The 25,970-nt window shown below is 38.9% G+C and overlaps 1 protein-coding gene across 2 annotated transcripts in view; it reads right to left on the bottom strand.

Moving 5' to 3' along the window:
- Window positions 1–25,970, bottom strand: part of LOC126291688 (uncharacterized) — a 142,207-nt gene that overhangs the window by 62,305 nt on the left and 53,932 nt on the right. For both annotated transcript variants that reach the window (XM_049985311.1, XM_049985312.1), the window contains exons 3-5: window positions 24,143–24,345; window positions 17,184–17,439; window positions 9,761–9,864 (exon numbers count right to left, since the gene is read on the bottom strand). In XM_049985311.1, the coding sequence (XP_049841268.1) occupies window positions 9,761–9,864; window positions 17,184–17,439; window positions 24,143–24,345 (563 nt within the window). The remainder of the gene's footprint in view (window positions 1–9,760; window positions 9,865–17,183; window positions 17,440–24,142; window positions 24,346–25,970) is intronic.

The raw sequence follows: 25,970 nt of genomic DNA, 5'->3' as shown, positions 1-25,970 counted from the left end.
TTGGTTTTGGCTATAGACATCTCGCAGTACGGCGTGGGGCAGTCCTCACCCATCAGAATGCAGATAGCTCTGAGCAGCTACTGACATTTGTCATCCAAAACTGTCAGTTCAGCACAGGTCTACTACACTTAGGTTGAGGAGGACACTACGGCCATTGTTTATGTGGTCACCAAATATCTTGTGTTTTTGTATGGCATCAAATTCCAACTCATTACGAACAACAAGCCGTTAGTTTCCTTATTCAGGCAGCAAATAAGGTGGCCCACTGACTGCAGTGTGGGCATTGTCCCTCTCCAAATATCACTACGATATCCATTTTCACCCCATTGGGTGCCATGACAGTGCAGCCACCTTATCCAGGGTGCTCGTCGGACTAGAGCCCAAATTTGACAGAGAGAAGCTTGTGTGTTTTCATTTGGATATCGCCTCCCACCAAGAAGTAGGTGGCTTTCCTATCATTGGTATCCAAATCGCCAAGACTACAGCATCTGACTCCAGCCTCAAGCAGGTCATCCATCTCATCCAGCTGGCTTGGCCGTTTCACCCTCTGGGCCATGCTTCTTGTCCACTTCCTAACTACTTCATCTCGGGCCATCGTCTCTCAGTCATAGACAGAATCCTCCTCCTCTCGAAAGATGATGTAGCTCCCAGGTTGGCCACTACCAGGAGTTTATAGTGGGAGGTCCTACACCTGTTTGAATGAAGGTCACTGGGGGCTTTTCCACACCAAAGCCTTGGCTTGCAGACATGTTTACTGGCCCACCAATGCCCGGAAGCAGCAGCATTTGGTTGTTGCATATCCCCAGTGTACTAGTCAACAGATGGATCCCATGGCTTTGTTTTTCCCAGGCCTCCAGCAACCCAGCCACTGGGAAGGCCTCACATTTCTGAATGTGTTGTGGTCGATTGTATTGACAACTTTTCACATTTTCCATATGTAGATCAATGCTCCTTGGCCACTACTGAAGTTACTATTCAGGCCCAAGCAAAAATTTTTGCTGTGGAAAGTCTCCCCACTAATCTTGTTGCTGAAAATGGACCTCAGCTCCTATCCCAGTTATTTCATGATTTCTGTGTATGGTAGGGCATTCACCATGTTCACTCACCTCCCTTTCTTCACCAGTTTAATAGCGAGGCCAAGTGCATGGTTCACAGCTATAAGAGACAGATTAAAAAATATCTGCAGGACTTTGCCACCGAGAAGGGTTTTATTGTTTTCTCTGACGACCTACCAGATGACTTCTATTGATTCCCACAGCCTTGCCGAGTTTCTCCAAGGGTATCAGTCATCAGTCCTCCATCCGGGTTCTCACCTGCCATGACGTTCTACTGTACAGCACTTTCCACCACGGACAACAGTCTGGTCATGTGGTTTTGGTTGGCACCCCCACTAATTACTGGCAACCATCGTGTGTCAGAATGGCCAACATGTCTACACTGTCTGGACGGGAGTTCAGGAGGCCCGGCACCATCAAAATCAGCTCACAGCCTTCACTAGTATCCCAGTTGCTGAGTGCCACCTATCTGCCTGTGTTCTAGCCTGAGTTTCCACCTGCGTCAGCACTGCCTGCCAAGCCTACGATGTCTCAGCCTCCGATAGCAGCACTGGTGCCTCCCAGATGGTGGCGTGCTCCTCACCAGTTCAGTGTCTCCCACATGGCATCAGCCTACGGCAGAGTCACCTCCAACTTTCCCACTGCCACCAGACACTGAAACAGATCCCGGCTCAGAATACCTATCACCATCCTGTCATCTCATGCTCCCACAGGGTGGCATCAGGGCACTCTTCGCACCGGCCTCTTTTGCCCACATTCCCAGATCTTCATCAACTGGGAGATGCTCTCCCCTCTCACATCTGAGCCCTCCACAGATGTGAGCGCCATCTCTACATTGCGGCTGCCCACTCTTTGCCTGGGGAATCAGTGACACTGCACCCTCAAGGAGGAGTAGTGTAGTGACACACACGAGATTTGACATCCGCAAGCCGGGTGCACAGTTGTACGGCATGCCACAGATGTCGTAATACGCTAGCAGTGGCAGAGGCCCCCACTCTCAGACGGGAGCACAGCCTCTCAATAGTTCACTCTACCCCCAGCTGACAGCTTTTGGAGTCAGGCCCGGGCAGCCTCACCCTAAGCCAAATGTTTACATTCTGCCTATGTGTATCAGACTAACAGGGCAGCCACTCGGTGACAAGTGTTTTCCTGTTCCAGTACTCTTGAGGTAATGAAGTGTCATGTTCATTACTATATGTGTGCACTTGTAGTGAGAAAATATACAGGTTTCCTGAAAGTTTGGCCGTACCTTTTTGTAACACCCTGTATATGCAAAGGTCATTCTAAAAGTAAAAACATTGATAATACGAGCTATGCAATTCTTCACTCGCCCCTGCTGCCATATCAAAGACCTTCGTAACTGATGGTGCAGGCATGATGCTAACTGTGAGGACTGGTTGTATACAGTTTTTTTGTACAATTTTAAAATGCACGATAAAATTAGTGGTCCAGACACGTGTGATGTTCTAGCGTAAAACGGTTTCTGAATGAAAGAATTTGGTGTATCAAAATTTACACACAGATAACTAAAGTTCATTGAAATGTGATGAATAAAGTTTCATTTCAAAAAGGCGCATCGTGTTTAATGCTGGATGAATGAACATTCATGTCATAGAATGGACAGGTTGACCTTCAGTTGTGACTGAAGAACCCAACAACTGTGGAAAAAATCCAGCAGGATGTATTGATCTTCTGCTTTCCTGAAATTTCACAATCTGTTCTTTATCAAATAGTTAGTGACAATTCATGGTATACAGAAGTGTATACCAGATGAACACATTTCCATAAATGGGAGCTGTACTGTAAAATAGGGACGAGTTGTTTTTTGACCGGCACTGTTACTGGTGGTGAAACCTGAGTTTTGCATAAAAGTCCAGAAATGAAGTGCCATCAATGGAATGATATCCCAAACAAATTTTGAGTATCAAAAAAATTACGGCCACTGTGTTTTGGATGGACAAGGGCATCCTAATCACTGACTTTACACCTACAGGAGAGACTATAACTGCAATGGCCTACCGGCAGACCCTTTGCCACATGTGCCGTTCTGTTAAAAACAAACAATGTGGCCTAGTGTCCAGAGGCATAGTGGTTCTTTACCATAATGCTCACCCGCATTTGAGTTAGCAGTTTAAATGGAAAATTTTTGAGCATACACCTTACATCCAGGACTTGCCCTGAATGATTACCATTTTCCCCCAAATTAAATGACTTTTTGAGCAGAAAGCACTATGGTAATGACAGTTGACTAAAAGAGGATTTGAGTGACTGTGTCAGCAGAAGGGATAGGAAAGCTTTCAATTTTCAATTTATTGCTCGTAACATATAATTTTACATGCATGTGCGTTTTCAACCAAGTATAAACTTTTTACAGTTAAAATTTTTTTAGTTTACATTATTTCTTATTACGTTGTAATTCATGATAAAGTCAAGTTATAAGGACCTTTTTGGATAAGCCACTGCTTAATTTCCTTCTTAAAAGTATCCCCCCATCAATATCTTAACTTCATTTGGCAACAAGTTATTAAAAACAGCTCCTTTGACAAAAGGGATTTTCGCTGTTAAAGTTAATCTTCTGTTAACCGAATAAAAATCTTTTCTATGCCTTGTTTTATAGCTGTGAATATCCTTGTTTCTTTTTGTGATCTTAGTGTCTTTTTTTCACTAGAATTATAATTTCTAGTATATACATGGCATAAATTGTAAGAATCTTCTGTCTAACAATTAGGGGTTTGCAATAAGTTCCTGGTTTTACTTTTGCTATGGTCCTCAAGACTCACTTCTGCAGTATGAAAACACTTTTCATATTAGTTTGGAATGTCCCATCCCATAGTACTATTCCATAAGACAAGAAAGGATACACTAATCCATAATATACAGTCCTTAGGGTTTCAGAATTAAGATACTGTGATAATCTTCTTGACACATATAGATTGGGTGTTATATTTTTACAGACATAATCAGCTTGCTACTTCCATGAAAGTCAGTCATCTATGCATAAACCCAAGAACTTACAATCTGTATAGGTTTTTGGTAATATTTCATCAATCACAGTATTCTGTCTGTTTGAACTACTTGGTTTAAAACTAATAATATTAATTTTCTATGTTTACTTTTAGGTTCTCTATTTCAAAGTGAGCTCTTGCCTTTTCAGTAAAGTTATGTATCTCTTCAACTAGGCTGGGCTCATTGTCTGCATAGCAGACATCAGATGTATCATCTGCATATGTAATGATCAATTCCTTGCTTATTGACAAGAGAATTTTAATTCACTTAGCATATGAATAGGACTTGACTTGAAATGGAGCCCTGAGGAACACCAAAATGTATATTTCTTATACTTGACCTTGCAAGATCCCCTCGATTCTAAACTGATACTGTCATTACTCAGCTTAGCCGCGAGTCAGTAAAGGGTGGTGTATGTGACGTACAGTATAACAGGTCAGCAATTCCACCCGGAATTTGCAAGCGTAAGTCAGACCTTCCTTGATCTGCCTTGGTGGGTCATGTCGTCGGATTTCCTCCTACCTGTGCATGGTGCACCTCTCGTAAATGTCGTCCTGTGCAGATTCTTCATTCGTGCATTGGATGTCTCTGTCGGTGAAAGCTAATTATCTCAAATTGCTGTCGATCAACTTTGGGGTATCTGTTTACTTGAAATTAACATTCAGAATGCCATAATATCACTTTTATTCCTATTAGATCAATAATGAAACACTCATGTCACAAACTACTCATAACCGAGAGCGTGGCTACCATCGAACAAGACAGGAAGAGCTCTTAACGCTGACTGCCGACTTTCGCATGCAGTCCATATCTCTTACTAGTTACGTCACAGTTCATGGATTTCCGATCAAGTTCGTGCTTACTTATATATGCATTTGTTAATGAACAGGTGTGAATTTTAACAAGGCAAAATTATGATAAATAGTTTTCAACATCCAGAGGCTCCTCTTCTGACACCATACTGGAAATCACTTAATATGTCAAAATTGTTGTAATGTTCCAAGATTTTTTTAAAATTATTATTTTCTCTATCAGTTTGCCGAAAGTTGAGATTAGGGCAATGGGTCTGTAGTTCTGTACATGTTTTACTTCCCCCTTTTTGTGAATTGTTTTCACTACAGACAGTTCAAACTTATCAGGGAACACATCGCCTTCGAGAACAAAGTTTATTAGATGAACTAGTGGTTTCATTAGTTCATGTTTGCATTTCTTCAATAGATATGGGGAAATTTCATCTAATCTTGCTGATTTTTTGTTTCTGAGGTTATCAATAAGTCATATGTACTTATTGGGGTAGTGTACTGCAGTTCTGTTTGTTACAGGACTCAAATTAGTGCTGTATATCCTGTTTCATAGAGACATTCTTGACTGTATGTATGAAGTAATTATTAAAAATATTTCTGACTGGAAGAGGATCTGAGATATCTTCATTATTCACATTGTACATTACTAATTTTTGCTTCCGTTTCATTGTTTCTCACTTTATTTACAAGTGACCAGCAAGTCTTGGAAATTTTATCTGAACGTCATATCTGTTGGCTGATTCTTTCTGATTTTAATCTTCTGACTTCTTTACAGTACCTATATTTGTACTGATGTAGAATTCTTTATGTACCTCTTAGCTAATCAAGCTATACATGTTTCCTACTTTTTTCTTTCAGATCTTTTGTTTTAAAATTTAATGGCACAGATTTGGATTTTGAAGACTGATTTTTCTCGATACTCACTTATTTTAAGGGCATGGCTCTATTTATGTGCTCAGTCATAACTTCTAAGAACATGTTCTGCTTATTGTTGACCCCCAATGGTAGTAATAACTGATTTCCATGATTTGTGGCTCAAACTATGCCTTAGTGCAGCAGTGTTGTTTCCAGATAATATTCGCCTGCACTCATACATTTTTCTTGGTCTGAATTTGGTATTAATTTTAGCTCTAGTGTTTGGCCTAAATGATATGAGAGGTGACCATTTACAACTTCTTTTGTGATCGGTTAAAATTTGTGATAATATGATCAACTGAACTACTATGTGTGTTAGCTATTCTGATGGGTAGTCCAACAAGATCTTTAGCCCCATAAGACAGGATACAATTTGTACAATGTTTGCTTCCCTGACCGTCATGTAAAGTGTTGACATTAAGATCTCCCAGTATGACAAGATATACAGTTCTACAGCCTGACAATTTACTTAAAAATCCATCAAGTGATTTTAGAAAAGCATAAAAGTTTCCATAGGGAGATCTATATACACCTTGACATAGAAAGGAACAGTGCAAAATGTGATTTCAAGAACTGTAATTTCAAAATCTTTGTCAACACAGAAATTGTTTCCCCATAGCACTTTTTCTGTGGTGGTTAGAACTTAAATTTTCTTGAGTAGATGGCAACACCACCACCTTTATTGTGTGTTCTGCAGTAGAACATAGCTAGGTTGTAGCCCTCTAATTTGCAATATTGAATGTTGCCCATTGTTTTCTGGTAGTCTGTAACTATTACTACATATGAAGATAGTCCTGTGATAAATGATTCAAAAGCATCTATTTTCTTTAGTAAACCCTGTACATCATAATGCAAAAGTGATAAATTATTCTCATGTCGATTGACGTCTGTTTGAGGCACGTATGAAACACATACACTTGCATTTGGTGTTTCACTAGTGGAAGGTTTTATTCTCTTAAAAAGAAACAACGCTCTTGTCTTGCCGATGTATTGTTTTATTACTGACCTGGCATTTCATGGTTGATTCTCCAAAGTATGCGTTACTTTTGTTCTTGAGAGGGATGGCATCTAGCACAACACTGCACATTCAATTTGCTGTTCACTGCTTCTTGGATCTGTTTTATAACTAAGTCCTTCCCTAGTCTGTTGTGATGTAAGCCATGGGATGTGTGGAATCTTCTTCCTATGCAGCTCAAGTCCACAAATGTAACATTTCCGAATCTTATGCATATATTTAGGATCTATTTATTTGCGCTTCGCACTTCTTTATTTACAACGACCAGATTGGCAAATCATGTCGATTTGAAACAGAGAAGACGATCATGTTTGAGCTTCTCAGCTCATGTTGCCTCCTTTTAAGTGAGATTAATAGGTCTTTCGTTTTGTTTTTTGCTACTTCATTTGTTCCTCCTAAGACCACAAAAAAGTCATATTTGTTGCTGCTGTTTTCATGTCATGGTTCATGGAAGTCACTGCCTGAAATCTTGTGCCTGGTTTCACTGTGTTAGTTATTTTGTGACTGCTTCTAAATTGAAATTCGGCTGCTATGTTCTGTCCTCAAGTATCTTGAAATAGGTTTATGTTACATGTTTTTGCTGGTTTATGATAACTGTTTTTAGGCCTATCGGTACTTGGATGTTGTATGGTGGCACTGTTTGGTTTGTCTTTTTTGTTCATATTAGTTGATAATCCATCTTGAGCAACACTTGATTTTGATTCACTAAAATCAAGGTTGAATTTCTTTTTTTTCCTGTGGGTGAAAGTGATTCTGTCATTCTACATCTACATTTATATTTATACTCTGCAAGCCACCCAACGGTGTGTGGCAGAGGGCACTTTATGTGCCACTGTCATTACCTCCCTTTCCTGATCCAGTTGTGTATGGTTCGTGGGAAGAATGACTGCCGGAAAGCCTCCATGCACACTCGCATCTCTCTAATTTTACATTCGTGATCTCCTCGGAAGGTATAAGTATGGGGAAGCAATATATCAATATATTCGATACCTCATCCAGAAACGCACCCTCTTGAAACCCGGACAGCAAGCTACACCGCGATGCAGAGAGCCTCTCTTGCAGAGTCTGCCACTTGAGTTTGCTAAACATCTCCGTAATGCTATCATGCTTACCAAATAACCCTGTGACAAAACACTCCCTGTGGCATGCCAGAGGTTACTTTAACATCTGTAGATGCCTCTCCATTGAGAACGTCATGCTGTGTTCTATTTGCTAAAAATTCTTCAATCCAGCCACACAGCTGGTCTGATATTCTGTAGGCTCTTACTTTGTTTATCAGGCGACAGTGCGGAACTGTATCGAACGCCTTCCGGAAGTCAAGGAAAATGGCATCTACCTGTAGCTAATATTTTCTGGGTCTCATGAACAAATAAAGCGAGTTGGGTATCACACGATTGCTGTTTCCAGAATCCATGTTGATTCCTACAGAGTAGATTCTGGGTTTCCAGAAATGACATGATACGTTAGCAAAAAACATGTTCTAAAATTCTACAACAGATCGATGTCAGAGATATAGGCCTATAGTTTTGCGCATCTGCTCGATGACCCTTCTTGAAGATTGGGACTACCTGTGCTCTTTTCCAATCACTTGGAACCTTCCGTTCCTCTACATACTTGCGGTACATGGCTGTTAGGAGGGAGGGCAAGCTCTTTCGAGTACTCTGCGTAGAATCGAATTGGTATCCCATCAGGACCAATTGACTTCCCTCTGTTGAGTGATTTCAGTTGCTTTTCTATTCCTTGGACATTTATTTCAATGTCAGCCATTTTTTCGTTTTTGCGAGGATTTAGAGAAGGAACTGCAATGCGCTCTTCCTCTGTGAAACAGCTTTGGAAAAAGGTGTTTAGTATTTCAGCTTTACACGTGTCATCCTCTGTTTCAATGCCATCATCATCCCTGTGTTTCTGATGTCCATTTTATTTCCACGTGGTTCGACACAGCTCGTTGAGGTATCATAGTCTACAGCTGAAAGCTCGTGGAGGCCTGTGACAAATCTTTAAATTTGGTTGAAAACTATGTGGAAAAATAGCTAAGGTATAAAAATGTGGGAAATAAATTTTGTTTCATTGTCTTGAATAAAAATGTCTGAAGAAACAAATGTTCTTTACTCTGTTGTTGGAGAACAACTGATTGAGACATGTACTGCACCAAGGACACAGAGTAGTGATGGAGGGTGGGGGATGGAATGGGTATTATGCTATGGCAGATGTTCACATGGGCTTCTGTGGGACCCGTGCTACTAACCGAAGGCATCATGACAGCTGTGGCTAAATGAACACTACTGCGGACAACATGCTCAACATCCTCCCCGATGGCGACGGAATCTTCCAGCAGGATAACTGTCTGTGCCATAAGGCCAGGATTGAGCTACAGTGGTTTGAGGAGCACGACAGTGTACTTGTGTTATTGACTAGGGCCACTACATTCACCTGATATTAACACAATAGCACAAAACTGGGACAGTAACAAGTGCCAGCTCCGTGCCCACAAATGGGTGGCCCATAATTTAAGGAAACAGCTCGACCTGTGCACGAAAATCTGGTCCCACATACCTCTGGAAATCTGCCAAGGACTTGTGGAATTCATGCCATGGAGAAATGCTCCTGTATTGTATTCCAGTTTTTCAGCAAACAGACAAAATGTTTTGGCTTATCAGTGTGTAACTCATGAATAATGTGTTAAAAGTAATGCTTTGTGACAAAAAAATGCTGTGCGATCAGTGATTTCTTTAAGTTTGTCATTATTTCCCAATACACACTGTATACACTGACGCCCACTGCCAAGATGATGTTCTGCTTCGGTACAATGCAAGAACTAACACATTTTGTGTTTTGTGTTCTTTTCAGTGCAGCCTGACATAATAATTATATAGGTAAGATTGCAGTTCATACAATGTTGCACCCACTTAAGGAATCTGCTACCAACTCAGTCTTTGCCTATGGCCAGCAGGCAGCACTGTTATTACCTGACTCCAGGTGTCCTCCAGACCCTTTGCCAGGTGCCCACACAGGTCGTGCCCCACTGCAAACACAGGGTTCATGTCCTCCCGCTCAAATTCTGATTCGCCATCTGCAACACAATGCACGTTGTGGTAGCCAATGCCCTATGTGTATAGATCTAATTCTAATTCCTACTGCATAAATGGAAAATGAGTAGTAGTTGTCAACTATGCCACAAACAAATTAGTAATTTAAGATACCCCAGCACAACATTACGTCAATGGCCAAAGCCGACAAGTCAAATCGAACATACCTCTTGAGCCATAATTTTTATTATTTTATTGTATATTTACATTCATATTTACATCTGAATCATATATTAACCATGGTTTCACACTATTAGAAGCAATTTATGACTTACAATCGTATACAAACTGAAACTTTGTGCATATGTGCTCCCATTCTGTCATCTCAGTAACTTTAAGTCCAAAACGGCAATTCTTTAGTCTTTAAATGTTAATATTGTGTAAAATACTCAAAATGTTTTCATGAAATGAACTAGAATTTACTATAAAATGATGCAGTCAGATGTTGAAAATTCAAACATTTAGTATTTGTCAGCGTTCGGGTTGATTTTAAAGACAATATTTTGTACAAAACAATATAACTTTAACATTTCAGATTCTACAATTGAACAGAACTAAAGTACTTTATTTTTTTCTTTGATGTTTTTGCACATTAATGTTAATAGTTAAAATTAAACATTTTACAAAATTTAGTACAGGAAAACTTGGTTCCTAACAAAAATATATTTTTCAAATTTATTAATCATTTTTGCAGAATATTTTGTCATATTTAAGATGTTTCAAACCTATATTTCTCCATTATAAATCATGATAAATTAACATTGTAACAAGATGAAAGTATTCACCAATTGTTGTTTATCTGAATTGGTGCAAAATCTAGTTCAGAAGTTTGTAAAATGGAAGTAGTTGTTTGAGAGCAAGGTGTTAGCTGTTTTGGAAGTGGTTCAAAAGTTGAGAATACATGGAAAAATCATTGAATTTGGCTGTCAACATTTATTTTAAAAGTAACTTGTTCCACATGATGTAAGCAAAGTAATTAAAATCCAAGTCACAATTAACAACTGCTGAAAGCATTGATTCTTCAAGCTAAGTGTTAAATACATATCATTTCCTGCTTTTAAATAGCTTTAAAGGTATTAGAAGTAAATCAATTTATTGGTGTGAACTGCATTTGTAAATAAATTTTTGTATCAATTTTTGTCAGCACTGAGAGCAGGTATGTTACACACATCACTTCAACATTTACAGTCAGCAAGACACCCACTCAAAATTGCACATGCTTTGCTTCAGAATGAAAGATTCAATCTGGTAGTCACCCAGGTTGTGGCTAAAGCCATCCTCATACAGGGAGTGAAAGAGAATGTGGATATGGAACTGGACAAGTTTTGCGATAGGATTTCATGAGGTAGGGCATTTTCAAATGTGAAAGGCAGAATCAGATATCTGTTTCACATTTCGCTGTCCACATTCCTCTATGCCATAAGCGGAGTGTAAGAGATGCCATATCAGATTACATCATTTGCACTTATATTTGATGTATTTTATATTAAAATTTTTGTGCTATGCTGTTTCTGAACGCCAGCACATTAAGTGCCTCTCAAAAACATATTTTTCATACATTTTTTACACTAAAGCAACATATCAGTGGTTAGGGCTTTTTGTATGACATGCTATGTAACTATGACATTTCAAACAATTGGAACATTGAAGATTTATTAATAACATATCATTTTTATATGATTTGTTATAATGAAATGTCAGGTAATAATACACTGGATGTGTAAGCCTTAGGGATATTGTAAGATGAAAGACACTGACTCAAGTAACATCTGACAACTATGGTGTAGTAGATAGACAGTTGGACTATCAATTAACGAGTCGTGGGTTTGAATCATGCTTTCTGTAATCTTTTTTATTCGTCTTTATATTTTCTAAAAGAAGCTTGGGCTTTCTTGCTTAACACAAGAATGTTCTGGAATTTTCACTGTCACATATTAATAAGAGCACTTTACATTAGAAAATGAGTTTGTTTGTTTTATTTAACATACCGGGAAGATACACCAATTAATTACAAGGTTACTGTCTATGTCGCCAGATGATTCCCTTACAATTTAGTACTGAGTATGTTGCAGACAGTAGAACATGACTAACATACAGAGTGGTAAACAATTGCTAGTTTCAATAGAACTGACATAATTATTTTATGCATGTCTGTTTTCATGTGTTTGGTGTGCTCCATATACTGCTGACAACTGCCACTGAAGAGCACTGGGATCACAGCTCACAATGAGGATCACATTCTGCATGAGGACTGCTTGAGCCATTTCTCTGTAACAACCTTTCTTCCAGAAGCATTAGTCCTAAAAGGCATGCACGAGAGCTTCTGTGAGGTTTGGAAAGTAGAAGAGAAGTAATGGCATAATGAGGGCAGGTCATAAGACATGCCGGAAACACAAGGCCCTGAGTTTGAGTCATGGTCAGATACACAGGGGAGATATATGTGCTCCATATATTCTTATCAATGATTGGCACTTCCGAAGCAAAATCATACAATAGAGGAGAGTGCAAATATTGTGGGGAACCGTTGTTTCACTTGCATGTGGAGAACTGTGCCAAGGGAAACATATGTCTTCAACATAGGACAGCAATTGCAGTAACTTTATGAGAAGAAGTACCTCTGCTGATGTAAATATAGTAGCTCTTAGCATTGCTGGCCTACTTTGTAGAGGTGCAAAGTCCGCAGAAAATACATATTTTCGACAATAGTAATGATATTGAACAGGCAAATGAAATGTTACATTTACACTCTTTCTTTGGATAAACCTCTATGTAGAGGGTTCACATTGAATGTTATGATCTGACAGAAGTATTACGTTACCCAATTACCACTGTATATGTTGAGGGACAATATTTGGCTTATAAATACAGAAGGTCAAGAGAAGTTTGAGAAGTAGTACTGAATTTCCTTACAGCAATAACCACAAAAGGCGGAGACAAAGTCTGTCACAGCTGCTTACAAAGCCAAGGTTGAGCGACTAAAAGGTACCCTCATATGGCAAGAGGTGGAAACACATTATGAACCCAGCAATACGATAGTCTCCCAGGTGTTATGGTGTGGGGAGGCACAATTTGCACGAGTGTACTGGACTCCACATCTATGCACACAGTACACTCACTGTCTAACATTATTGTGACACTGTACTCTATCCCCAAGTGCATCCTCTAAGGAGTGCATTGAACCCCAACTCCATTTTTATGGATGACAAAGTGTGACTGTGACTGCCCTGAACGCCACAGGTGGAGGAGCTCTCGGAACAAGAGGGTATTCAGTGGATGGACTGGTCTGCTTGTCCCCCCCCCCCCCCCCCCCCAACTTAAATTCCACAATAAATCCTCATTAACCTTACGGCCAACATGGGAGCACATTGAAGATTATGCAAATTCATTCGTGATGGACACAAACCAAATTAAGAATCATGTTCCACCTTCTATAATGTCCAAAGGACCATCAGAAATCGTACCGAGTTCAGTGCAATTACTATTATGAATAAACGTGTCATTTCCGTTTGTGTCATTGTATATTTATTCCATGTATCTTCTGCACTACATTGCAGCAGTTCTTTCTGTAACTGCACTACACTGTAGCAGTTCTTTCTATATATTGTCTACATTTCATTGAGCTATATTACTTGTTTACTCATTATGCAAAAGTTAGTTTTGTCCTTAAGTTTTGAAGAACAGTTTGTACAGGGTGAAGCAAAATTCATGCACTTGGGCTTCACAGCGTGACTCCTCACATGCCAGTGATACAAAGATTTCTCTCACAAAATTTTGTCTTGCGAGTACATCCGGCAGAAAGAAGAAATTTAAGAGTGGCAATCTGGCAACACTGTAACAACTCATATGGTAACTAACTCTGACAGCACATTTTAATCGTCATGTAGAGTTGGCACAGTGGACAGTCGAGGGTTCAATCCTAGGTTGGGGTGCATTTTTTTATTTGCTAATTTCATTCTGACATTTCATACTGTAATATACACCATTTCTTATGTCACACACATCCTAAATTTACAACATTTTGTAATGCTGAATGTAACAAATAGATAGTTAGAAAAATAAGAAATAGACAGGTGAAACAATTAATGGGACCAAGGTGATAACATATAAAAATAGTAACAGAGTTTGAACATTATTTGCAAAGCACATTGTTAGTCCTACTGGTAACGTAAGACCCTAACGAAATGTAATGAACCTGAATGAGGCATGAATAACAGTTGGTACTAAACTATGTGACCATTAGAGGAGGGTACAAAGAAAACAGGTTTTGCTTTTAGCAGAGGAACTGGTGTGCATAAATTCGAGCCCACGATGTGGAAAGGGCGTCTTTCAAAGCTGACCAATCTTCCATTTCTTTCATTTGTTTAATGAGTCATATATTGAGCAGAGGTCACAATGGGCTGAAAAATACAGATAGGGTTTTCTTCGACAAACTACATCTGTCTATTAGAGACAAAACCAATACTTTTAGGAATAATGTAAAGACAATGCTAATAAAATTCACTTTTTTCTATTGATGAGTACTTCATCTTCCATTGACAATAAGGGGGTCATCAACAAGTTTCCATCTGAAGGCTCTACAGAGCAGAATCCGACTGGTGTCCTGTGACGAATTGCAAACAGCGTGGAAGCTGGCACATAATTTGACAGACGTGCTGCCCTACAAACATTTTTCATTCTCTGATGGATGTCCATTGGTGTTTGTCCTTCAACATTCAAGCAGCATTTGGTAATAAAATCACCATAGTTCCAGCTTCTGCATCTACCACACTACCTCTGTCAACACATAGTAGCTGTGCTGTACAGTTGGTGCAGTGGATAGAGCTTTGGGTTAGCATGCAGGAGGTTGAGGGTTCGATCTTGGGTTCAAACATATGTTTTTTATTTGGTAAATGTTGTCCAAGTGGTACAGTATCTGGCATCTTAATCGTCAACAGCGATTGCAGCGGGTCCTCTGGAAAACATTTGCACTAACATATGACAATAGCAGAAATGGAAGATTGGTGTGCCACACTAATCCCTTGTCTACATGTTGGTACTTATACACTTGCATCAGAGTCACACTATGTTGCATGCACACTACAGCAATGCCCTTACACAGAAAGTTTTTGACGGTCCCTTATATGTGACACCATTCTCTCACCCTCACACAATAATGTCAAAAGCATCTGCTGTAAAATAATTTCTTCCTCTTGGATACATGTACTGACTATTCGCTATTCTGTTATGTTCACTTCACAATGGATCACTTTACAACATTGCTAGAACATGAAAAGGTTTCATATCCCAAGGATCTGTAACTTATATTCGTGCGGGATCTGTTTATTTCCTCTAATGCGCTTGTATCTACAATTTTGTTTCCTGCTATCAGAAGTTTCTTGTTTCATATTGCAACTCTACAGTTGCTGTCACGTGATAATTTTCTATAATAGGCTTGTCGTTATTATTTATTCTAATTACTTTATTTTCATTTGATCAGGAAGATACTTTAACACCCAGTTTCATAAACTTACAAAATAGGGTAATCAGAAATCAAAGAGTAAGGCTTATGACAAAATTTAATTAACATGACAATTTATTACTGGAAATATTATCTGCATAGTGATCCTATGAAGTACATAATTTATTTTTATGTTTATTAGCTTGTACTGCACATAAATGTTCTAGTTGCCTTAAATCTTCCACATTTGTACACTATAAGAAGCATGAAGCAAATAAATAAATAAAAAGATAACTAACTGCAGTGTACCAAGAAAACATATCTTTACATACTAGCATAAATAAAAGTAAACAAATGTGTATGTTTCTAAAAATTATTCAATGGACATGGGATAGGCACATGATACCAGTAACTGATGTACCATGAAGTACAAGCAGGTGATATAATCTGAAGGAAATTAGAGAACAAGTTCTCATCTCTGGAGTCCATGACATCTGAAGCTTGTTAGAACAATCAAACTCGCTTGTATGCTGTAGCAGGCACTTGGACAAAAACCACACACACACACACACACACACACACACACACACACACACACACACACACACCATACAGTGATCACATTCGAGCAGGTAAATGTGCCTCTGTCTTTATTCTAGTACATTCTGGAAAATGTTAGGTTGATGTAGGTGACAGATGATGGATATATGAGGCTGGATTTTACAGCAAAAACAGTAGCAGAGGCAAACAATTTGGATTATGGATACTGGTTTGGCAGTGGCATAGGATTGATACTGTAACATTACATTTACTGAAGTTACCAATTTAAATGAACTGTTGCCTATAAAATGACAAACATTTTTCTGTCTACCTAGTATGACTTTGGCAGAATATTTTGAAATTTGCAATATTCGTTGACTAATATAACAACAATAATGAATGTGATAATGTTAAAGGACAGTCGAGACAAAAAACTGATAAAAGTTAAATTATCAAAACTGATACAAAAATCTTCAATATAATGTATAAACAAACTAACACAACTTCTCAATATAAACTCTGACTGGTCTTTCATTCTATGCCAGCCTTAGTAAAACATGAGTCACAGCAAACATTACGGGATTCCATCTATACTTAATTTTTGGGTATCAATTTTTTTTTTTACAAGAATCACAATGGTTTTGCGACACTTAGTAGGAATCAAGTCACAGTATCTCATATGAGCCACTATTCATTTAGTTTACACAATATGTATGAAAGTTATGAACTTACAGCAAACTAAGTCTGTCTGTACTAATAATAAATGGAACAGCAATTCTAGTTGTAAACACTAAAATAAGAAATAAAATAAGAATGGCAACAACTGAGCAACTATTAAATATGGCGTTCTAAATATTAAGTAAAAGTAACAGTATTATCATGAAGGGCCCATTGGCAGAAAACTAAAATATCATGAAAATGTAGCTGAGGTAATATGAGAAGTGCTTGACAAGTCAACTATTTGCATCTATTTGTGGCCTGAACATTAGCAGGTCCCTGCGAGGTACTTTGTTGGTGAGGAAAAAGGTTCTCTTCAGGCATAGCAATGTTGTTACCCCCCAGCCCCAATATCACTGTTTGAAAGATGCCGTAATACAAAATGATCAGCTTTTCTGACCTCTCCACTTCACATCTGTCTGAGCACCTTTTGCTTATTTTATGCAGATACAGGGGCATGTGGTCATTATCCCATTATGAAAAGGATCACACCTCTACTCAGATTCATATACAACAGTTTCTTTCTATCACAGATATCTGGGAACAGTTTGTAAAAACCACGCCCAGTGCCCTCGCTGTTCTAGTCAGTTCTATAGTTACTTAACTTACCCCAGATACAAGAGGACATTATTGCTGCACATGCCGCAAACCCCGCTTCCCTGACGTAGCGGTCACGGTGAGCCAGCACAGATATCACCACCAGCAGCAGATCCCGATCTACATGCGGCTGCAGGGCTGTGCCGCAGCCGTCCGCCATGCTACGGAGACAGCGCAACGTCGTCTCTAGGCGGCTCGCTACTGTCACGGCGCCACTTCCACCGCGTTCCCCGTCCAGCGGACGTAATCCCACCAACTCACTCCCACGCTGAATCACAAATTCACACTATACTATTAGTTCACTGTGACCTGAAAACTGGGGAACAGCAGCAATATCATAACTGTTAACTGAGCTCTACACAATTATAACAATTTCTGATGCATTACACGTGGTGGAATAAAAGTTTCTTAACTTAGTAGACTTCAGATAAAAATGTTAATCAGAATTGTGTTTGCTTCTGTGAGATTATGAAGCTAGCCACAACTGAAGTATATAAAAAAAAGAAGGAAACGGTATTTTACTAATTACTTTGGCGGTACAGGCAGTTGTGGACAATAACAATAAACTACATCTGCTTGAAGTAATTTCAAAGTCCTCAGTTTCAAAGTTGGGCGTTTTAGTAGCCTGATATCAGAATATGTAAAAAAAATAATATTATTAGATGCTTTCTTTAATAACTTCACTAACTTTTCACAAAACCAAGACAATTTTAACATCCCTGTACCAACATGATCTTTTACAACTTGCACTTACATGCACCCAACATACACTACTTTGGCGGTGCAGCTGCTGAATTACTTTTACATTCTCAAAAATTATAAGTAATGCAAGCTACTGTTTACAACAGAATTTTAACTAAATCATAATTATTATGTTACTAGAACACACCATAGCATACTTAATTAAATATAAATGGAGATTCTCTAGTTATATTTACAAAATATAAATGATTTCAACTTCAGTTGCATAAGATGTGTGTTCCTAAAATTCAGAAATTATCAAATTTTAATTAAACATCTAATTACTTTTCCAATTATGTAATGGAAATTTGTGACACCTGTTTACAATGAATAGAGTTATGTAATGTTCAAACTTATTTTTGAAATTACAAAGACACCAGAAATATGACACTGTTAGTATGACAAACAAACATTCATCGTATAGAAGTAAGTGATAATATTATTTTTGCATATAATATAATATAATGAATCAACAGTTACAGTGGGTAAAAAACAAAGTTTTCAACAATAAGTATTCACATGCATAATTCAAGATTTAACAGCTTCTTTAATAAAAATTAGTATCTGATACTTCAGTTGGTTCACCTCAAACTGTTATATTACAGAGTCAGTTTTCTGTCTGTATGTGTAACTGTCTGTGTAACTACCAAAGAATCAACAGCAATTTCATTAATTAATTAATTGCATTCTATACACCTCATAGGGTATGCTGCAGGGAAAGACAGTAATATACAAGATGTACAAGAACCAAGATAATCACTGGTGTCTTTGCTATCTTCAGCAAAAGTAAGAAGAATTACAGGACCTGTTGAATGGAATAAAAAGTCTAATGAGTACAGAATATGGATTTAGAGTAAACTGAAGAAAGACAAAAGTAACAAAAGTAAGTATAAGAAATGAGAATAGTGAGAAACTTAACATCAGAATTGGTGATCACAAAGTACACAAAGTTAAAGAATTCTGCAACTTAACAGCAAAATAACCTATGAAGGAGGACACAAGAAGCAGACTAGCACTGGCAAAAAGGGTGTTCCTGGCCATGAGAAGTCTACTAATATCAAACATAGGTCTTATTTTAAAGAAAAAACTTCTAAGAATGTATGTTCAAAGCACAGAATTGTATTGTAGTGAAACATGGTATGTGGGAAAACCAGAACAGAGAGAACTGGAGCATTTGAGACATGTTGCCACAGATGGGTGTTGAAAATTAGGTGGACTGAGAAGGTAAAGAATTAGAAGGTTCTGCACAGAATTGGTGAGGAAAGGAACATACGGAAAATACTGACAAAATTTAGGTACAGCATGATAGGATATTTCTGAAGACATCAGAGAATAACTTCCATAGTACTAGAGGGAGCTATAAACTGTAGGAGAACACAGAGATTTGAATACATCCATTAAATTACTGAGGATGTAGTTTGCAATATCTACTCTAAGGCAGGAAGGTTGGTACAGGAAAGAAATCTGAAAAAAAAGAAAGAAAGGAAGAAAGGAAGAAAGAAAGAAAGACCCCATCAAGAGCAAGAAACTTCAGGGATGTGGAGCCAGTCAAGACATGCATTAATAAAATACGAAAAAAATCATAGAAATATAATCTGTGTGGTGTAAACAATAACTGTTTATCACATACCATGATGGTGTAGGAGGACTCCTTGAAACTACTGGAGAATCATTTCAATGAAGACACAGTGGAATTATTCTGCCATGCACTCACAACCATTTATTTCCAGTCTGGGGGCAAGTTTTATCAACAGGTAGATGGAGTCACTATGAGATTCCCACTGGTACAATGCATAGCCAATGTACATCGAATACTTCGAGGATATCACTTTGAAAGCCATGCATCTTAATCCTAAGGTCTTCTATCAGTACGCGGACAATACTTTTGTGGTCTGGCTGCACGGTGTAATGGATCTGGGAGATGTGTTATTTTCTACCGGATTTGTCGATACCAAATCTAATGAGGGAAGTTGTAAATGTTTTCTTATATTTTTGTCAGAATTTTTTTTTTGTGAATTGTAATTTGCCTTATTTTATGATAATTTGCTTATATGTTTGAGAGTGACAGCATATTGATTAATATTAGTAGATGTGACGAAGAATATCAAAGAGACTGGTTACAAGCGGAAGCTTGTGTGTTGTGTGAAATGTCTTTGACGCTGGAGTCATCTTTGACCGTAGTCAGTCGGCAGTTAACTCTCGGTGTGTGTGACACTGAAACAATGTGCAGGCCACCATTACAATAATTTACAAGTGAACAGGAAAAATGAATTATGTTACTACTTTTTTTTATGTAAACATCAAGAAGGAACCACATTCGAAGAAATGGTATTTGAAGCACCAAAAATGAGGCAAATGCATTGAACCAGGTCATTTCTGCAGCCAACGAAACTGCATTGTGGAATCATACTTTCACTAGACGACTGAAGCCAATACAAAAAGACAAATATCATCTTGTAAACATTTCACGGAAAAGTGAGTACTGTCACGAAATATGCTAAATTCAAGTATATAAAAATAGTGAGCATATTTCATCAGCAAGGACACACTAACGGTATTTCACAATCATCTGAACAGCATACACAAGACAGGTGCCTACCCTTCCACGATATTCTATTAAAGAAGAAAATGGATGGCACACTGGGACACTCCGTCTGCCGTAAGAAAACACACACAGGCTTCTACCTCAGAGCCGATAGCTGCCATCACACAGCAAAATGGAAATCTGTGCTCACTAACATTGTCCACAGAGCTGTTGACGTACACGACAAGGATAGTTTATCTATTGGCATTCAGCACCTGAATACAACTTTCCAGAAGAATGGATACACCAAAATGCAGATAGATGCACTCAAGATGAGCAAGAAGAAGGAGGAGCTTCAGGAAGAAGAGAAAACAAGGGCCTGGCACTCCTCCCATATGCAGGGCCACCCACAGTAAAGATTGCCGGGATATTGGAGAAAAACAAGATAAAAATCCATCTTCCGTCCTCCAACAAAAATCAGTAATATTCTGGGCTCAATGAAGGACAACTTGGGTCTAAGAGCATCGGGTGTCTGCAGCATTTCCTGTGAATGCAGAAACTGATATATCGGACACACACAGTGTCGCATCACACGATGCATCTCTGAACAAGTAAGAAGTGTTCGCCTCGGACAAAAGGAAAAACTTACGGTAGTGGAGCACAGCCTCTGTGAAGAACACACATTTCAATTTGAGCAAACCAAGGTTCTGGGTAGAGCAAAAGGTTTCTGGGACTCTGTTACTAAAAAGGCAGTGAAGATACGAGTCAGTGATAATCTGGTCAGCCGGGATAGTGGCTTCCAGCTCGGCACAACGTCAAACACAACATTAGCAAGGATGCAACGAGAGTGCACCGACGACGGAGGCAGGTCGGGGGCAGCAGGTGGAATAAATGGGCCGCACCAAGACGAGGCACAGGGAGCTGGCGCTAGAGTCTCGTCCCCACCACGTGATGCCTCGCCAATTCCACTCACGTCCGATTGGCCTGACAGCGCAGAGGATGCAGAGAAGCCCGTCGTCCGGCGGCTATAAAGACCTGGACGGAACATGAACCAGACACTGTCTGAAGTAAGAAACTCGCTGAAACACTGCTGGAGAATGACGCATTGACTCGGCTGTCAACCCGAGAAGATTTTATCAGTGTTGTTGGAGAATAACTTTTTCTTACACATATACCTACAGAACAGCACACACTAAGAATAAAGCAAAAAACTATTTGGAACATTAGTAAACAATAAACAAATAAAACTACTCATCAGTTTCATTTGAAATTGAGTCTTCCCCGGAAAGCAGTTCTGGCAGAGATGGAGAGAGTTCTCAAATCACTGGCCACCATGATGTTCTTTTTGAGGAACATTATTGGGACAATATACCTACAGAACTGGCATTCGAAACTTCAACAACTAATAAACAACTAAATACACATGAACTCAAACAATGGAAAATTGAGTCCTTGTCCTTCATCCACTTATGCCCTTCCCACCTACCCTTCCAGACTACACAGCCTTCTATTCCACTGATGTACCTGCAGTAACTTTCCTTTCCTTTACTTAATTTCACTCCTTCCCCTCACATTTACTCTTTGTCGATGATAAAACTCAGTTTCAACTGAACTATGATGTGATATGATATGATGTAAAGGAAAATTCTGATGTGGCTACAACTGGGCAGTGAAACGAATTCATTGGCGATAAGTGAATATCTGTGCCAGGGCAGAACTTGAACCCAGTTTAGTTTATTCATGTCTTGGTTTCCCTCTAAGATTTTTACACTCTGAGCTTCCCTCCAATACTAAACTGATGATCCCTTGATGCCTCAGAATGTGTCCTACCAAATGATACCTTCTTCTAGTCAACCTTCAGAAAAGACTTCCTGACACTTAAATCTATACTCGATGTTAACTCATTTCTCTTCTTCAGAAATGTTTTCCTTGCCATTGTCGGTCTACATTTTGTATCCTCTCTACTTCAACCATCATCAGTTATTTTGCTTCCCAAATTGCAAAACTCATCTACTACTTTAAGTGTCTATTTTCCTAATCTAATTCCCTCAGCATCACCCAACTTAATTTGACTACATTCCATTATCCTCGTTTTGCTTTTGTTGATGTTCATCTTATATCCTCCTTTCAAGACACTGTCCATTCCGTTCAACTGCTCTTCCAGGTCCTTTGCTGTCTCTGACAGAGTTACAATGTCATCAGCGAACCTCAAAGTTTTCATTTCTTCTCCAGGACTCCACACAAGTTCAGACTTGGTAGAACATGTTGTATCCAGAAAATGAGAATATATTGAATTTTTCATTTAATGAGTATCTCTCATTCATAAATATGCTGGGACAGTTGTGCCCCCAGAAGAGTTTCAGCTTGTTCAAGTTTTACATCACATTTGTTTTCAATTTTATAACTATTTTAAAAGTAAAAATGAGGATGTACAAAGTTTTGTATTTAAATGATACAACTGTAAAAAAATTATAAAAATGATCAAATGCAAATAGTTGTTCAGTTACAAATTAACAAGAAAAACACACGGGACTTAATAGTTCAACATCCCAAAAGCTAAGTACATTAATAAAAATTTATTAGTTTTTATGTTACAACTGAATTAAATTATGTCTTGGTGATGTTCATTGGCTTGCTGTCCTAATAAAGTCACTTAAAATATAGAACTTAATTTTTGCAAATGTCGAATAATGATTATTTTTACTTGGAACTACCAGATGGCAACGTTACAGGCTCTCAATGCTAGCCTATTACTGTATTCAAGACTTGATTCTCCTCCACTTTTTGCTTCACCCTTTCCCCCCACTTCTCTCCATAACTAAATTGACTATTTGTTGATGCCTCAGGATGTGTCCTATCAACTGATCTCTTCTGTTAGTTGATTTGTGCCATAAATTCATTTTTTCCCCGATCTGGTTCTGCTGTACCTTCTCATTACTTAGTCAAGCTAACCATGTAACCTTTAGCATGCTTTGTAACACCTAATTTCAAAAGCACCTCATTTCAAAAGCATCTATTCTCTTCTCTTGTGAACTGCTTATTGTCCACGATTCACATGGACAATATACACTCCATACAAAATACCTTCTGAAAAGATTTTCCAATGCTTATATTCATATTAGATATTAACAAATTTTCCTTTTTCAGAAACACTTTTTGTGCTTCTGCCAATCCATATTTAATATCCTCAATAGTCTGGCCATTGTCTGTTATTTTGCTGCCTAAATAGCTAAAGTCATTTACTACTTTTAGTGTCTTACTTCCTAATCTAAATCATTTAATATTGCCCAGTTTAATTCGCTACATTCCATTTTCGTCATTTTAATTCTGTTGACATTCATATTGGAACCTTTTTTCAAGACACTAATTCCATTCAACTGCTTTGCCAAGTCTTTTACTGTCTCTGACAGAATTACAATGTAATCTGCAAAACCTCAAATTTATTTCTTTTACATAAACTTCAATTTCCTCTCCAAATTTCTCCTCGATTTCCTTTACCACTCACTCAATGTACAAATAGAATAATACTGGGGTTAGGCTACAACCCTGTCTCACTCCTTTCTCAACGAACATCTCCCTTAAATGTCCATTAACTCTTACAGCCATTCTGTCACAGCAGAGTTAAAGATTAATTCTGAAAAGTCCACACAGCTGGTCTCTGTTGGCACGGCAGAGTCTCTCATTGGGCAGTATTACGTGTGCTTACCCTGCGTGACAGTGGACCCATCTTATCTGGAACATCGAGCAGCATTGAGGACGACGGAGGTGGTGGTGGGGGTGGTGCCTCCTCCTCGTCAGCAGGTACCGGGGACTGTTCGATGCTGGACCTGATCATGTCCAGCAGCACCTCACGGCTTTCCAGGAACGTCTGTACCCCTGTCTGCCTACAAAGTGCTCCCAAAACTTCACCTGAAAAGCGTGCAGCAAGACAGTGCTTTATATTGTCATCATTTGACCTTCTTGAAGCAAGATTAAACAAATGCATTTCAAACATTCCAAAGACCATGAACAATTATATAAGAGGTGATCAATAAGTAATGCAACACTTTATTTTCTCTGTCAATTTCAGTTGAAAAACTGTGGAATCTGTTGTGGTACATTGTGGAATATCTCCACTTCAGCCCCTACAGTTTCATGACGTTCCAATATGTGGCAGTGCTATACGTAGCCTTCAAAATGGTGTCTGTAACAGAGGTGCATTCCAAGCAGAGAGCTCTCATCGAGTTTCTTTTGGCAGAAAGCCAGAGCATCACAGATGTTCATAGGTGGTTTCAGAGTGTCTACGGACACCTGGCAGTGAACAAAAGCATTGTGAGTTGTTGGGCAAAAGGTGCCTCACCGTCACTACAAGATAACACAAACCTGTTACATATCTCGCATGCCGACCAGTTGCACAGAGCAGTGATTCCTGCAATGTTGGAACGTGTGGATTCTGTCATTTGAGGTGATCAATATATCACCATCAAACACCTCACTGCACACTTCTAAGCCTCTGTTGACAACACTGACACACTTGTCCGCCAGTTGGGAAAAAGGTGTGGGGCTGCGTGGTTCATTGCTGCCTAACAGAAGACCATAAAAGCAATGGAGGAGTATCTGTGTGGAATTGCTTGCATGTTATGAGGCTGCTTGTGACAACTTTTTGTTAAACATTGCCAGGCAATGAAACCGCAAACAAAACAGTAATCCACAGAGTGACACCACACCACCTCTAATTTGAAGAGAAAGTTCAAAGTTGCACCATCAGCTAGTAAAATCACGGCAATCGTCTTCAGGGACAATGAAGGGCTTATTCTATTTGATGTCCTCCCTTATGGTGCAACGATCAACTCTGAGGTGTATTGTGCTACCCACAGGAAACTGAAAAAGACTTCATTGGGTTTGTTGCCACAAAAATGCAAATAAACTACTACTCCCTATGAGAATGCAAAGCCTCACACAAGTCTGCATACCCCGAAAATGCAAAACTTCACTGGACTGTTCTTTCTCATCCACCCTACAGCTTGGAACTGACACTTTCCAACTTCCGTCTCTTTGGTCCAATGTAGGATGCACAACACAGGAAGCAATAAATGAATAATAGAGAGGTTATTGATGCAACAAGATGTTGCCTCCAGCACCGACCAGTAGAGTAGTAGCTTACGAGCGTACAGGCCCAAGCAGTGAAGTGGCACACGGCTGTCGCATTGAATGGAGAATATGTTGAAAAATAGGGTGTTATAGCCAAACAACTGGACAACAATATGGTGTATTATCCTGAATAACACTAACCTGTTTTCAGAAGAAAAAAGTTTTGCATTACTTACTGAATGTGCCTCGTATGCTATGTTGTACACAGTCACATCTGCAAGTCCCAATGTGTTCTACAAACTATATTCTGACCATTTGCTATTAATCTGTGCCACCACCATCAAAGACCGTGTATTTTATGTTATTCTCTATTTCTCTCTTGTTCTTCTTCTCACCCATTCTCTCTAACTTCACCCTCCCACTTCTCTGGCATCACCTCCAACATTAAGTGTAGCTTAAGAAAT

Source organism: Schistocerca gregaria, chromosome 9 (genome assembly GCF_023897955.1).
Source record: "Schistocerca gregaria isolate iqSchGreg1 chromosome 9, iqSchGreg1.2, whole genome shotgun sequence".
Lineage (NCBI taxonomy): Eukaryota > Metazoa > Arthropoda > Insecta > Orthoptera > Acrididae > Schistocerca > Schistocerca gregaria.
This window is presented reverse-complemented; position numbering and strand designations above follow the sequence as displayed.